The sequence below is a fragment of the Oryza brachyantha genome, chromosome 1, assembly GCF_000231095.2.
Source record: "Oryza brachyantha chromosome 1, ObraRS2, whole genome shotgun sequence".
Taxonomy (NCBI): domain Eukaryota; kingdom Viridiplantae; phylum Streptophyta; class Magnoliopsida; order Poales; family Poaceae; genus Oryza; species Oryza brachyantha.
Genome location: NC_023163.2, coordinates 31,847,384 through 31,863,124, shown reverse-complemented (window position 1 = coordinate 31,863,124; position 15,741 = coordinate 31,847,384). Strand labels below are relative to the sequence as shown.

Here is a 15,741-nt window from a genome sequence, read left to right as displayed (position 1 = left end):
ATCCCGTTTCATATAGAAAAAGAAAGTCAGGTTCCAAACGATAAAAATCATACAGCTTTCTAGCCAGCGCGCGCGAGAAATATTCCAAACTAAAAAGTTGAGTTAGAGAGAAATCAGCACAGCCCTCTCATCACAGCCTAGTATCTGGTTTATTCGCATAGAAATTTCAAGAGGCGCCATATGTTTTCTTCCGTAAGAAATTCATACATGAAAGAATACATATAGTACCTTCCTAACAAAATTATGATATATTCGCATATTTCTATTACATAGCTCCCATAAAATTACAGAGCATGCATGTAAATATACCAAAAAGGAAGAAAAACAAACTACCACCATTAGATCTGATGCTTTATTAACAAGATCATATTAACATGGAGAGAGTCTCTTCATCTCTACCAAACTGAAACTGAAAGCGCATGGATAAAGCATAGGAATCAAGCCTCACCCATAGAAAAAGGCCACAGGTAGCACTGAAAAGAGAAACGAAGATATCATTATGTGAAAGAACGAAGGTGAGAAGTATAGCTCCTTAAATTATCAAATGATATCACAGTAATTACACCCCATTAACTTAATTGATTTCCTCTAAAGAAAAGCAGCACTCGTACGAAAAAAAAAATCTTCCAGCGATACGGCGGTAGCACGTATCCAAATGATAATAATCAGAATGAGAAAATAGAAATGTTGTAAGTTCATATGGTTAAATGCATACTCACCATGATTTGATGCCACCGGGTAACCTCATGACCTGCGATGAGCATTGTGCTATACTTGGTAGATCATACCAACCTCTATCAAACTAATATGTGGAATATGAAGTGTGACTGATGGACCTCTGCAGTTCTTCCGTAGGAAAGAATAGCCAACATCAATTGCAAATGTCTTCAGAAAACTAGAGTGCTTCCTAGCTTTGATATAAGAATGCCCCATGATATAGGCTACGCCTGCATGTTTTGCTTCCACAAGTGCTGATAGCTCATCTTTAACCTGTGAATCCATGTCATCCTCCTCTGGCAGCTCAAAGCGAACTTGTCTCCGGCTTACACTAGGTGATTCCTGCTCATAAGAGGACTGTAAACTTCGAAGACTCTCTGATTTGCTGCTCCTCGTGGTCACGGAGTCAGCTAGGCCATCGAGATCTCTCACAGCCAGTGGAGCGCCATAGTCATCATTTGCTGTTATGACAGCCATTCGCCCTTCATTGGCGATATCATAACTTGCCGATGAAGATGCATCCTCAGCTTCCATCATAATGAACTTCGCAATGCTCATAACTAACATGTTCTCAAAATTTTCATCATCTCTCTGGACATCTTTGTAACCATACCTAACAATGCAGCGGTACATCCGATATTCTCTAGGTCCAATCCTGCCCACAAGGTATCGTTCATCTTCTGGCACATATGGTAGTGGCACTGACTTGACACAAAGAAAAACTAGGACTTCATGAAAGGCAGGGAGATTAGTGACAAAATGTGTGAAGATGGAGGGTACACCAGTCACCAGCTCTGTGTAAATCAGTCCGATTCCTGGAACACGAACTATGCCAAGGCTTGGACCCAATGACAGGACATATCTCATTGATACTTTATTCTGAAGATCAAACTGGTACTTCCTCCTTGTCCCATAATGCCAGATGTACATCACAGACATGAATACAAAAGCAAGCACAAGAGGCACCCATCCTCCCTGAGGAACCTTCATGAGGGATGAGGAGAGGTAAACAACTTCAACGGATCCGAATAATAAAAAGAAAGATAGGGCAAATATTATGTTCTTTTGCCAAACAAAGATCACGATCAATGCCATCAAGAATGTAGTAACAAGCATAACAGTCATGCAAGCAATACCTGCAAGGACAACATAAATAGCAGTGCTTAGACTCTTAGCACTTGAGTATGCTTGAAATGTATACAAAAGGCAATGTGTAAGGAAGATCTTGACCATGTGACAAATCATGGTTACTTTCTTACCATAAGCGTTACCAATTAGAGTAATATCACGGAATGCAACAGTGACAGCTACACAGAGCACCATAAGGATCCAATTTATTTCAGGAATGTATATCTGCCCATGGATCCACCTTGATGTGTGGACAACCTTAACTCGTGGGAAACATCCCATAGAGTGGCATTGCTTCACAATAGAGAATGTTGCTGAAATGACAGCTTGGCTACCAACAATAGCAGCGAGAGTGGCCACCACAAACACAGGCCAAAATATAGGTCCTGGATGACAAATGAAATTCAAATTACATTTACATATGTGTGGCCAGCCCATGCATGAGAGAGAGAGAGAGAGAGAGAGCAAACCTGGGATAGAGTCATAGAAACCTGTGGGCATGTGAACGATATTTCTTGATAGAAATGCCGCTTGACCCATATATTGTAATATAAGACAAGGATATATGATGGTAACAAAAGCTAGCTGCAACAAGGACAAAACAAGGATATATTTGAGGAGCAGACAAAATTATGAACAAGACTGGTCGAAACAGGCAAAATTTAGCAAACATAAATTATAACTACTAGTGCAAAAGAATGTATGGAATCCAGGAGATTTCAAAATAATAGGAACCAAATAGGCCACACGAGAACATCAGGTACAAGAAACATTAGTCATTAGTCCACAGAAAAGAATTTAACTAGATTTCTCCGCTCCTTTTGAGCATCTGATTGGTTTCAAATATGCACTCAGCAGGTTAAATATACTTATTTTCAGACAGCGGTTCTTTGGAAGATTAACTCTTTTTTCTCCTGTTACATTTGCTTTTGCAAAGTTTTGCAAAGTTCAATTTTCATGGTTGTTTACTAGGCAGCACAATATCGCACCAAAACATATGTTAAAAAACCTAAAAATATCTATCCAGAAAGTCTGAATTTTGTAGTGACAACCAAAGACAGAAATATCACTAACAACTTAACTCACCCTAACAGATGAACTTGTGAAGTGGCCGAGGTCGGCAAACATAGCTTCACTGCCTGTAAAATGGAAACAGAAAACGATCCTTAAATTCTAGCAAGCATTTTACTTACTAAAGTATGATTGGAATATCATATTATACTCCCAAGCAGGGGTTTATAGTAACCAACCTGTCATAGAAAGAAGTATCCCTCCTAGAGCAATCCAGCCATCTTTACCAGTTGTTCTAAAGAACTTAACAATATAATATGGAGAGAGAGCTTGGTATATCCTTGGGTTCCAATGTATTATGTTGTATAAACCGATTCCACCAATGCAAAAGAGCCAGATGATGACAATCGGTGCAAACACGAATGCTACCTTCTGAGTGCCTCGGTGTTGCAATGCAAATAGTCCAACTAATAATATGCATGAAAGGAGCACAACAGAACCTGTCCAGGAAAGAAGTTTTAAAATTCAAGCACAAAAATAGAATGGCACTGAGTTTGTCTGCAAATACTATGGAAGTTCTCACTGCATAGAAAAATAGTCACCATAAAATGTATAATCACCAAAAACTTGCACTGACTAACCTTTGACAAGGTAAAACCTTTGACAAGGCAAATAAAAAAAAATACTGCCTTGAAAAGCAATATAACATATACAACAGGTCTTAAATTTTTGCAAGATACTGTACACATCTTGACATGACAAACCATTTTCTGTGAAGTAAATCAAGCACATTCAGATGTTCAGATAAGTAAAAGGCCACAATAATATGGAATTACACCCAAACACATAGGAGACTGCTTTGAGTGCATTCAGAAAAAGAACAATTCAATTGAGAAATATTCATGTAATAACGACATGTGGCTGTAAAATTTGAAATTGTTCACTCAACAGCTAGATGTGGTTTAAAATCCCTACACTAAGGAGTTATGAGTTGAGTTCTATTGTACTTACTATCCTGTAAACCAGTAGCTTCAACTTGCAATCCAGACATAGATGACAGAACTGGAGGGGGAAAAAGAAACAGAAGAAAGCGTGGTAAGCATACAAAAGTGGTTGATGTTTAGCAATTTTGAATTACATAATTAGTAGAGAGAAATGGTGCTATCCACCTGAGATTGCTGGGGTAAGGATACCATCGCCAATCACCATGCTAGCACCACACAGAACTATGAGGAGAAGCATGGTTCTGGTCTTCTTGTGCTTCTCCATAAAACTTCTTAGCCAAGGTAAAGATCCATTGCGTGGTGCAAACCCACTTCTGTAGTATGTTGATAGCTCCTCATCTGCTGCTTGTTGGTTTGGAAGCAAACTAAGTTTTGCATGCCTGCAAAGCAGTGAATAAAGAGCAAATGGCCCACCTACAAAAGTGACAGGGATTACTTGTTAATCTTCAGGTTGAACAAATATATAGGATAAATTCGCAAAGAAGGGCTAGAGATTAATATACTATTTACTTCAATAATATGTACTATAATCTGATTCATCAGGATAATAGATAGTGTAATCTCAGGTGTGTTTACATCAAATTTCCAATAAAGAATATGTACCTTCACCATTATCATCGGCACTTAGTACAATGACGACATACTTCAGCAAAGGAATGAGTGTGAAGGTCCAAAATATCAAGGAAAGTACACCAAATACTGTCTGCTCATCTTGATACCGGTGTAGCCCTCCTGAGAATGTACTTTTATACACATAAAGAGGTGATGTGCTTAGGTCCCCATAAACAACACCAAAACTCTGGTATGCTAAAAGCAGTAAATTCCTGTAGTGTTGCCTCCACTGCAAATGTGCGAAAGAAAACATTACCATTAGGAAATGTTTCCTTGGTGAAGCAAAATAATGCTCCATGTCTCTTCAGGAAGTATGAACTTTCATGCTAGGTACTCTTAGGTAGCATAATGATCAAGTAACCAAAAAATCATCGAAGAGAAGGAAACAATACCACTAACATGCAAGTACTAGAGTTTACCTATGACAGGTTGATATGTATTTTCACGAAATCAAGCAGAGTTACTGTTTTGTTAGATAGCATTAAGGAAAGGGACAGGAAATAATATACTGATGTTCCTGATTTTTCTAACAACAGATGGTAATATGCTAGCTTATATCTTCCAATTAGTCACACCAAAGAAAACTACAATTTATTTCTCACAACTCATTCTGACAAGTTAAGATCCTTTCCATTTTTACAATGAATTGAAGGCTTGTATGATGTGACTATAGCAGCATCTGGACTACACCAAATCGGCAGAATTAAGCAGGAATGAGACCTTCCATTAGGGATGATTAATGTATCTGCTTAGCAGGCATTGATCATGCATCCTCTGAATCAAATTATGGAATCGTAAACAAACCCTTGCCCGATCAAATCACTCTACACGACCAGAACATAAATGACGGACCTAGGTTTTCTCCAAGCACAACAAACTCAACGACGACCTAGGATTCTCCGAGCCGATCACATGCTGATAAAAAGAGATCGCAGTGGGGAGAAAATTCCTCACACACCTCGTCACGAAACCCCTTGATCCCGCCCCCGCCCCCGCCCCCCCAAACACGGCCCAAATCCCACGAAATACCACCCTAGAATCATTCGACGCAACCCATTCACCCACCAGCCTAGGATCCAGTCGTCCAGCCATCAGAGAGGCGGGGCTACAGAGGGAGCAACAGGGCGTGGTAACGGAGAACAGAGACAGGGCAATGAGGGGAGGGGAGCGCGGCGTACGTACCGGCAGCTGGTCGGCGCCGGGGTCGCCGGCCTCGGCGTCCATCGATCGGGCGGCGGCGGCGACGCGATTCCGTCGAGTGGCAAGAGATCACGGGGAGAACGGGAACGGAGCGGAATGGATGGAGGATCATTACATGGCGTCGTACTATCGTAGAGGCTCCCCCATTAATTACCAATTTGCCATTGTGCCCATTTTTACCAATTGATTTAGAATTACTACGTTCCAAAATGCAATAATTTTATTTAGCAGGAGGTATAATAGAAAGAATTTTGAATGCATATTAATTGATGAGACTAGCAATATACATGTGCTAACGCTATCGTGTTATAATATTTTCATTCATACATTATATAATTTTGTTAGTTAAATTATTTTAAGCAAAATAGATATATTTGACAATAAAAATCAAAGGATTACAATAAAATTTATGTTTTAGACATTGCATAATTTATCTATTCACAGTCATATTCAACCAAATGAATTTCATGTCCATATTTGTACCATCCACCATGCTATTGATTTAGAGTTCTATGTTGACCATTCGTGTGATATATATACATATAAAAAATTATTTACTAATTTGATTCATTATTAGTAAAGGGACTATGGGAATGATGTATAATATACGAAGATTCAAAATTCAACGCTGGGATATAAATAAATAATATGTGTGTGTTGACAACTAGAGACCAGCAGCTAGTTCAACTCATATACATGTGCATACATGTTAAATAAATAATTTAATTGAACTCAAACAAGTTATTTAGTTATTTTATGAATGACTTATGATATGTATATTTGCAACAAATTTTGAAAAATACAAGCAGTCAAACATAAATCCAAAATTTGATGGCACCTAAGAACCGGACAGAGTAGTACAAATTCTGCTATGCCAAAAAATAGCTCCCAAAATTATATATGGATCAATCTTAATACACATATATTTATAATTTAAATAATATATGTACATATATATTACAAAATTTATTTTATGCACGTTCTTTTCAATTTGACACAATTGATTCATTCGTGTTGATATATTCACATAAAAAATAGCGTGGGAGTATTACAAATACCACCACGTAAAAAATAACTCTGGTTATTTTATATTGTCAAACCAATCGTATATACTAATATTAGATTATATATATATATAAATGATACATTATTTAATTAATATCTGGTCAATTTTTATTTAACGTTGTTGATTTAGAGTTCTATGGTTGACCATTCATGCTGATATACGTACATATAAAAATTATTTATTTACAATTTGATTCATTATTAGTAAAGGAACTATAGGAATGACGTATAATATTCTATGTTTGTACAAAAACTTTGAAAAAGACGAACGATTAAACGAGGATTCAAAATTTAGTGCCGCGATATAAAAATAATGATATTATAAATACCACCATATGCAAAATACATCTCATTATTCCCTGTTTGTCAAACCGAACATATATTAAAATTTTAGATTTTATATATATATATATATATAAAAAAGAAAATTAGATTCTACTACTAGGTGTAGCTACTCCCTATACGTCTATGATGAAAAACATTTTCATAACAGTTTCTGCTCCCACCCAACAGAATGTATAGACACTATTAAATCTCATGTGAATGATACAACTACATATACAAAAAGTTTGTACTTTCTGTTAGAGGAGAGAAGAAATATGTATAGATGTGTTTCTGCATCTTAGATGTAAAGGGAGGGAGTAGCTATAACTGTTAGTAGGATAGAGGCTTCCTCTCTATATATATATAATTGATTATCTCTTTATGGCTTTGATTTATTACTCTTTCAAAAAATATCCATGTATACATGCACCAGGATAGATCAACGACTACCATTTATTTTTCATCAATTTCAGTTAGTTAGCATGCTTGGCAAGTTATCTGCATGCATGCAGGATTTGCATGAATGAATGATTGGCACAGAAGTAGAAAGTAAATGGTATATTTCATATATGATCTGAGCCATTTGTTCGATGGAGAAGATTCTGTCTGTCGGATTTGTTCCATAAGTCATGAGTCTTTTGTGTTGGTGCACTATAGAATAGATTGTGCATGATTTGCATGAATGCATAATTTGCATGAATGAAATATGTATAGATGTGTTTCTGTATCTTAGATGTAAAGGGAGTAGCTATAACTGTTAGTAGGATAGAAGCTTCCTCTATATATATATAATTGATTATCTCTTTATGGCTTTGATTTATTACTCTTTCAAAAAATATCCATGTATACATGCACCGGGATAGATCAACGACTACCATTTATTTTTCATCAATTTCAGTTAATTAGCATGCGTGGCAAGTTATCTGCATGCATGCAGGATTTGCATGAATGAATGATTGGCACAGAAGTAGAAAGTAAATGGTATATTTCATATATGATCTGAGCCATTTGTTCAATGGAGAAGATTCTGTCTGTCGGATTTGTTCCATAAGTCATGAGTCTTTTGTGTTGGTGCACTATAGAATAGATTGTGCATGATTTGCATGAATGCATGATCTGGCGCAGAAGTAGAAAGTAAATGGTATATGATATGAGCCATTCGTTCGATACAGACGATTATGTCCGTCGGATTTGTCCCATGAGTCATGAGTCTTTTGTGTTGGTGCACTATAGAATAGATGCATGCATGATTTTTGTGCGCGATTTGCATGAATGCATGATCTGGCGTAGAAGTAGAAAATAAATGGTATCTTCCATATATGATCTGAGCCATTCGTTCGATGCAGACAATTATGTCCGTCAGATTTGTCCCATAAGTCATGAGTCTTTTGTGTTGGTGCACTATAGAATAGAAGAATAGACTACGAGACAAATTAGTTTATACATTGGTACAAAATTTAAATCGGAGCATACATTTTTAGAGTGGGAGGAAAACGTCTTTTGTCAATTGTCAAGGGTGATTTTGCATATATCGAGCAAATCTGAGGGAAAAAAGTTAAACATATACTGTTTGTACCATTTTCAAAAGGATTGGCACAAAATGACATATTTTCAAAAACAGTGTATATACGCAGAAACGAGCAATCCGAGATCAGGAGGGGTAGAGTTCGTGGGGCTTTTCAATTTGAATTCTGAATCTGTGAGGTGCAGTCTGCTAAAATACGATGAATTATTGTGTTTTTTTAACCGAAATTTTTGATGAATTATTGAAGCTGACGCGGACGACTGACTAGCAGTGGCAGCCGCGTGCAGAGATTCACGATAGCGAATTGAAGAAGAAGACATTTTTTTTTTAAAAAAAAAAGAAGAATTGCTGCATGCTGCCAAATTTTCGCCCCACTTAACCCAAATGGGCCAATTTTTGAAAGCCCATCTAGGCATTTCATTGCGTTAACTAGTAAAGCCCACGAGAAGACCTGATGGGCCCAGTACACTTTCATCTGCGTAACGACAAATCGGCCCATTTCATGGCAGTTTCTAGTATTCCCTCCGTTGCACGTTATAAAACTTTGTGCCTTTCTCTATGTTCATATGTGTACTAATAAATATAGATATATAAAACAACTATATACATTAATATATTGATGAATCTAAACAAACCCAAAAGATCTTATAATATGGAACAAATGAATTAATAACCTTTACTGGATGCATTAAGCATGACCTCATTTATACCAGAGGTGACATTTTTTTAGGACAAGTTGCAACAAGCTTTAACAAAAGTCTTGGTACAACCTGAAATTCTACACCAAAATGGGCTACTTTTCTTCCATATAAACAGTTCAAAGGTTGCATGATCTGCACGGCCATTATCTAGCCTGACTAGCCTTGATCAATGATCATCAAGAGGATAACTTAAACTAAATCTCAATCTCCAAAAGGGGAGAGAAAGAGGAGCAGAGCGAGAGATATGCAATCGGTCAGAGTTTGACAAAGCAAAGATCTGAAGATTATAAACCAATTCATCACTAGATGTAAGGGGTGATTGTTTTATCAAACGACATATTTGCAAATCAAAAATATTTTATGAATAAAATTTTTATATACGTATTCTTAGATATCTAAAAGCTAAGCTAGAAAATAAATTATGATAAAATACTTTAAAATCTATTTTAAATTTAAAATAAAAAATTTAAATTTTGTGTTATAAGCATAAACAGAAATAAAAATATGGCGTTGGTAATTGCGTCGCGTCACAAAGCCAAGAATCATGGTGCAGGAGCGACGGCAAAAGTAGCAACACAAGGGGAAAAGTAAAAAGCTTTACAAACACAAGAAACTAAAGGCTAAAACGCACTAATGTTTGCAGCCTGAAAAGGGTTGATAAGGCAGCATTACTTGGCCACTGAATCTGGTCAGGGTGACGAACGAGCAAACTGGGCACAGCAAGACACAAATTACTGTCTAAATCACTCCTCATCTCTGCATGATCATCATCAAAGGAATCTCTTCAGTGATTCCTGACGAACTCTTGATTCTATTGATCTATAGGCCGCTGTAGTGGCTTCAGCAAGAACAGTTCAATTTCCTGAACTTCGAGAGATGTTTCTAGACCTCGATAATCGTGCCTACTGGGCCCACACGTCATCTTCCTGACGTGTCGCCGACACATCGCAGGCAGCAAGACTGATAGGTGACCTCACATGTGACACAATACTGCTCCAGCTAGAACAGTATCAGCAGCAGCTTGTAGCTAGCTCTCTGAAACTGTGAGCAACCGATGAACTGATTGATGATCATGGTAGGCCAAGCCACCCACAATATGTGCAGCCAACTATGCAGGCAATGCATCCCGATCTCCATTTCGTCACCATTCTATCGGACCAATCGATGCAAACAACTTCGTTGATCGCCAAAACGAGACAGAAATCATGCTAATTTGGCTGGTTTGTTGCTAATAGCGAATTTTTTTTTTGCGAAAAGAGCTAGATCGTGAAAAATTAAGATTTTTAGACTGTGGAATTATCTTATGTTCCTAATAGTTAGAGTATATATAATTGAATTAACTACTCTAAAGTAAAATCTTATCAAATGAAGAATTTTATTTACACCATTTAAGAGTTTGGAAAACGTGACCATGAAAATCTAAAATCCATAATAACTAAGAAAAAAACACAGCCTAATTACTTCCAAATTAAATGGGCGGCTGCGATGAATCTCGCTGCACCTATATATAACCTGACGCTCGCCAATATGCTCTTCAGCTCGTTCAATTCGTTTTGCAGTGTGAGATTCTTGCAGGAGAATTGGCCGGCATGGATTCTGCTGCTGCCGCCGTCTGCGCGGAGAAGGCGAGCGAGACCATCAAGATCGGGCAGGTGGACGACGTGCAGGAGCTGCACACCGTGCCGGAGCGGTACATCAGGGACGGCGACGACCGGCCGAACGGCGGTGCCGAAGTGTGCGCGCTGGAAATTCCGGTGATCGACGTCGGCGAGCTGCGGCGCGGCGGCGAGGAGGAGCTCGACAAGCTCAGGCTCGCCTGCAAGCAGTGGGGCTTCTTCCAGGTGATGATAATTCAGTGCAACACAATAATTAGCGTGTTCTTGCGAATTGATGATCAATGGATCGATGATACGGTGATCGATTGATTGATTGATGGAAGGTTGTGAACCATGGCGTGGAGGAGGAGGTGATGGAGGAGATGGAGAAGGCGGCGAGGGAGTTCTTCATGCTGCCGCTGGAGGAGAAGGAGAAGTACCCCATGGAGCCCGGCGGCATCCAGGGCTACGGCCACGCCTTCGTCTTCTCCGAGGACCAGAAGCTCGACTGGTGCAACATGCTCGCCCTCGGCGTCGAGCCGGCCTTCATCCGCCGTCCCAACCTCTGGCCAACAACTCCGGCCAACTTCAGGTAACTGCTAGTAATTAGTTCACCTGCTCGAGCGATCGATCGTCAGCAATGGCGACGTCGACCAACGCCGTGTTTCGTGCATCGATCAGTGGGACGCTGGAGACGTACTCGGTGGAGATCAGGGAGCTGTGCCTCCGGCTGCTGGACCACATCGCGGCGGCGCTGGGGCTGGCTCCGGGGAGGTTCAACGGCATGTTCGGCGAGGCGGTGCAGGCGGTGAGGATGAACTTCTACCCGCCGTGCCCGCGGCCGGAGCTGGTGCTGGGGCTGAGCCCGCACTCCGACGGCAGCGCGGTGACCGTGCTCCAGCAGGACGCGGCGTTCGCCGGCCTGCAGGTGCTCCGGGACGGCGCCTGGGTGCCCGTCCAGCCCGTCCCCGGCGCCCTCGTCGTCAACATCGGCGACACGCTCGAGGTGCTCACCAACGGCAGGTACAAGAGCGTCGAGCACCGGGCGGTGGCCAGCGGCGAGCACGACCGCCTGTCCGTCGTCACGTTCTACGCGCCGGCCTACGACGTCGAGCTCGGCCCGATGCCGGAGTTCGTCGCCGGCGGCGAGCCGTGCAGGTACCGGAGGTACAACCACGGCGAGTACAGCCGCCACTACGTGACCAGCCGGCTCGAGGGCAAGAAGACGCTTGAATTCGCCAAGATCTAATTAACCGAGCAATTAATTATTAATTAATCACCCTAGAAATCAATTATATTCACGCATACTACAACCTTATTAGTCACTATGTTTGTACAACCACTTGTGTATGTGCAGAACAGCCTTGATATATGATGATCTCAACGTTAGAAAATACTCCCTCGTTTTGTATTATATTTAATTTTATGTTTATTCTAAGTCAAACATGTTTTAAGTTTTATCAAATGTGTAGAATAATATAGCAATATTTTGTAACATAAAATAAATATATGATATAAATATATCCAATTACACCAATTTGATGCTTCTGTATTTTTATATGTGTGTATATATATATATACTTTATCGAACTTAAAAATATTTCATCAAAACTTGTAATATCGATCGAAGGAGTGGTATTATATTATTGTATAGGGTTTTTTTTATCATTCAAGAATTTTAGTATAAATTTTCAGTAACTTAAGGTACAATATATCTCGAGATATCATATTATTTACACTAAAAATGTGTTATCTTGAGTTACTTATCTAAGGAGGATAAAAAAAAACTCATTTGTATATATGTGTTATTGAATGAAGTTAGGCAAGTAACTTAGCATAATTTGCGCACTTTAAACAAAAAAGGGATTGCATTTCGTCTTTCATCCGTAGTGCTGGATATAAGATGATCAGTGATGTGCCTTCGTGATGGATTTAGCTGAATAGCCTTTTCATTTTCCGCGTCAAAAGTACAGAGTAAAGGTGCTTTAAACTGCGATCATTCTTTAAACCCATAGACAACGGAAAAGCAAAAGTGTTTGACCAGCACGCTTTGCTTAAATTGTTTCGACAAAAAAGAAGACGAGACGACCCTACATGGAGGATGAGTGATCGATCGAGTCGAGCTTATCACTTAGATTCCTTTGAATTTAGGATACGAATCATACTGGGAACAGTAATGGATACAAGATATGTCCAGATCACGGTTAAACCGTACAAAATTTGCCAAAAACTAAGATATTTTTTTTAAAAAAAAGAAAATTTGATCACGGCTGTAAAGCCAAGACAATTACCACCGTCCAACTTTCTTCAGCTCGTCTAGCAACGAGAGATTTCGTGAAGGGAAAAAGTCCAACGAAGGTCTCTTAACTTAGAGGCGAGTCTATTTTTTGTCGCTTAACTGGAATACTAGAAATGTGTATCCCTAAAATCATGAAATCTGTTTGAAAAAAGTCTCTCGGCAGTATTGATTCATCTTTTGACTGATTTTGCTTACATGGCACATGGTGGATTCCACGTGTCAGGGTTTTTTTTTTCTCTTTGCTGCTTTGCTTCCTTTTCTTTTCTCTCCATGCTACTCTTCTTCCTCTCTTCTCTCCTAGGCTAGGGTTCGGGCGGCAGTGACCAAAGCGGCGACCAAGCCAGCCGCCGGATGGCGCAACCAGGCAGGGGCCGCGGCAACCAAGAGATCAGGCCAACTAGCCTCTCTATCGCTCCCGAATAATCCAGAGCTACCCCAGCTACTAATAAACAACTCTCGATCAATGGATCGTGTGGTGGCGTGGCTCGCCAGAGAAGAAGAAGAGAGGAAGCGGAACTAGGGCGCCGGCCAGTCTCGCAGTCGATCGTCACACGCTGTCAGCGCTACAACGTAAATCTGTACGTATGTCCGTACGTATGTCATGCAATGCAATGCATGGACCTAGCTAGCTAGCGATATGAACAGGGAGAAGGAAGAAGAAGAGGGGCAGGAGAGGAGCAACATCACATCGCCGGACTCCCATCATTCACACATTTTTCTTTCATGCCATCTAGTGTGCTGATTGCAAATGCGGTTCTTGCGTGCTAATCTGATTGTAAAACGTACGGTCGTGGATTGTCCGCGCCCGCGCAAGCCACTACTGCGCGACGTCGTTGCCCACACGGCTGTCGCAAGCCGCCGCCACCTCGGTTGTCGTCCACCCGGCCGCCACTGCATCAGCGTCCGCAAGCCGCCACCACCTCGGTCGTCGTCCACCCAGCCGCCATTGCATCAGTGTCCGCAAGCCGCCACCACCTCGATCGCTGCTGCCCCCACTCGGCACCGTCCGCGCCTGCGCCTGCAAGATCGGTCATCACCCACCCGCGCTCCACCCTCTAGGTTGATGCTGCCTGCGCCCTAGCCTAGGAGAGAAGAGAGGAGGAAGAGCAGCATGCAAGAGAAAAGAAAAAGAAGCAAAGAAGCAAAGAGAGAAAATTTAAAAAAACCTAACATGTAGGACCCACCATGCGTCATGTCAGCAAAACCAGTCAAAAAATAAGTCAATACTGCCGAGGGACCTTTTTCAAACGGATTTCATGATTTTATGGTACACATTTCTGGTATTCCGGTTAAGGGACGAAAAATAGACTCGCCTCTAAGTTAAGGGACACTTCTTGGACTTTTTTCTTCTTTTTTGGGTAAAGATTTGCATTTCTGGGCCTACGTTGTTGGGCCGGCCATGGTAGCAAGATGGCCCATCTGCCTTGGGCCCATGGGGCCAGTCGTGGTGTATGCCACGGATTGACTGGAGAAGCTTCCAAGACAGTTTACTATTTAGCTACTTGTTGATCGAGAGAGATCGAGAGAGAGAGAGAGAGTTACTATTTAGCTAGGGGATATGAATATATCACTTAATAATATTTTTCATTAATTAAGAGAAGAGAGACAACGCCATCAGCATTGTCATATGCATGTGCCCGGAACTTGCAAAGTGCCGAGGTCTCACGCATGCATGCAACTGTATCTTAAAAATTTAATAATTTGTATAAAGATAGATTAATATTAAATATATAACTAGTTGTTAAAAATTTAAAAATTTGTATAAAGATAGATTAATACTAAATATACAACTTCACGAATACGTAAGTTTAAATATAACTTCTAAAATTTTAACAAAAATAATAAATACGCTCTAAGTTCACTGAGTGTGTTAGTTTTGAAACTATAATAGAACAGAAAACTCACCGGCACAAAACACCTCATTGGAACTGTCCTCTCCGTTGGTTTCTTGAGCACGGATCCTTACTGCAGAGGATCCAATTTATGTATGGTTTCTCGCCAGGTTGAGTGACAATGTAGCTTCAAGCCAGCAAGCGGCACTGATAGGCCTGCAACGTTATAGTACCGGTTTACAGGCTGGGAGGCTCTCTGCTGTTTTTACCCAGGAGAAGCATTGGAGGTAGTACAGGGCTACTTCAAAAACCAACAGTGTAGTAATTAAATTAGCAATGCTGTTTATGAACCAGTGGTGATGAGGCTGGTAGTTCTAGTAGTGGCTGTGAGAAAATTAATGATGGTTAAGTTTGGCTTGGCCTCCAATTATGACTAACTAACAGGATATATAGTCAGAAATGAGAGCCAAAAATTAATCGCTGGAAAGGAGTACAGTCATAGGTATATATAGCCAAGAGTGATCGTTCCTTGCTACGACCTCCGACGACCCAAAATAAACGAATTCCTAAGTTTTTGATTAAATTTTTGACTCTTCGTCTTATTTGAAATTTTTCATGATTAATATTTTTATTATTATTACAAAATAAAACATGAATAGTACTTTGCATGTGACTAATTTTTTTAATGTTTTAATAAATTTTTCAAATAAGACGGATGGTAAAACGTT

General features: G+C 40.1%; 2 protein-coding genes across 2 annotated transcripts; one reads left to right on the top strand and one right to left on the bottom strand.

The window, feature by feature from the left end:
• Positions 1 to 4: 4 nt before the first annotated feature.
• Positions 5 to 5,781, bottom strand: LOC102699747 (probable potassium transporter 2). Its single transcript, XM_006646594.3, has 10 exons — positions 5,655 to 5,781; positions 4,464 to 4,701; positions 4,026 to 4,274; positions 3,868 to 3,918; positions 3,096 to 3,356; positions 2,932 to 2,984; positions 2,316 to 2,430; positions 1,977 to 2,231; positions 720 to 1,853; positions 5 to 473 (listed from the first exon to the last, which is right to left on the bottom strand). Exons 1-9 carry the CDS (start codon positions 5,694 to 5,696, stop codon positions 769 to 771), a joined length of 2,349 nt encoding a protein of 782 aa, XP_006646657.1. The 5' UTR covers positions 5,697 to 5,781; the 3' UTR covers positions 5 to 473; positions 720 to 768.
• Positions 5,782 to 10,841: 5,060 nt separating this feature from the next.
• On the top strand, positions 10,842 to 12,393 carry LOC102720655 (protein SRG1-like). Its single transcript, XM_006645227.3, has 3 exons — positions 10,842 to 11,128; positions 11,227 to 11,474; positions 11,564 to 12,393. The coding sequence occupies exons 1-3, from the start codon at positions 10,877 to 10,879 to the stop codon at positions 12,129 to 12,131; spliced, it is 1,068 nt and encodes a 355-aa protein (XP_006645290.2). The 5' UTR covers positions 10,842 to 10,876; the 3' UTR covers positions 12,132 to 12,393.
• Positions 12,394 to 15,741: the final 3,348 nt, after the last annotated feature.

Bases quoted from the DNA above. Each gene is read 5' to 3' on its own strand.
- LOC102699747 (XM_006646594.3), bottom strand. From the start codon at position 5,696: ATGGACGCCGAGGCCGGCGACCCCGGCGCCGACCAGCTGCCG. The intron at 3,919-4,025 runs GTGGATAGCACC...TTCCCCCTCCAG, and splicing joins CCTTACCCCAGCAATCTCAG to TTCTGTCATCTATGTCTGGA. The intron at 2,985-3,095 runs GTTGGTTACTAT...TCCATTTTACAG, and splicing joins GATACTTCTTTCTATGACAG to GCAGTGAAGCTATGTTTGCC.
- LOC102720655 (XM_006645227.3), top strand. From the start codon at position 10,877: ATGGATTCTGCTGCTGCCGCCGTCTGCGCGGAGAAGGCGAGCGAGACC. The intron at 11,129-11,226 runs GTGATGATAATT...GATTGATGGAAG, and splicing joins AGCAGTGGGGCTTCTTCCAG to GTTGTGAACCATGGCGTGGA. The intron at 11,475-11,563 runs GTAACTGCTAGT...TGCATCGATCAG, and splicing joins ACAACTCCGGCCAACTTCAG to TGGGACGCTGGAGACGTACT.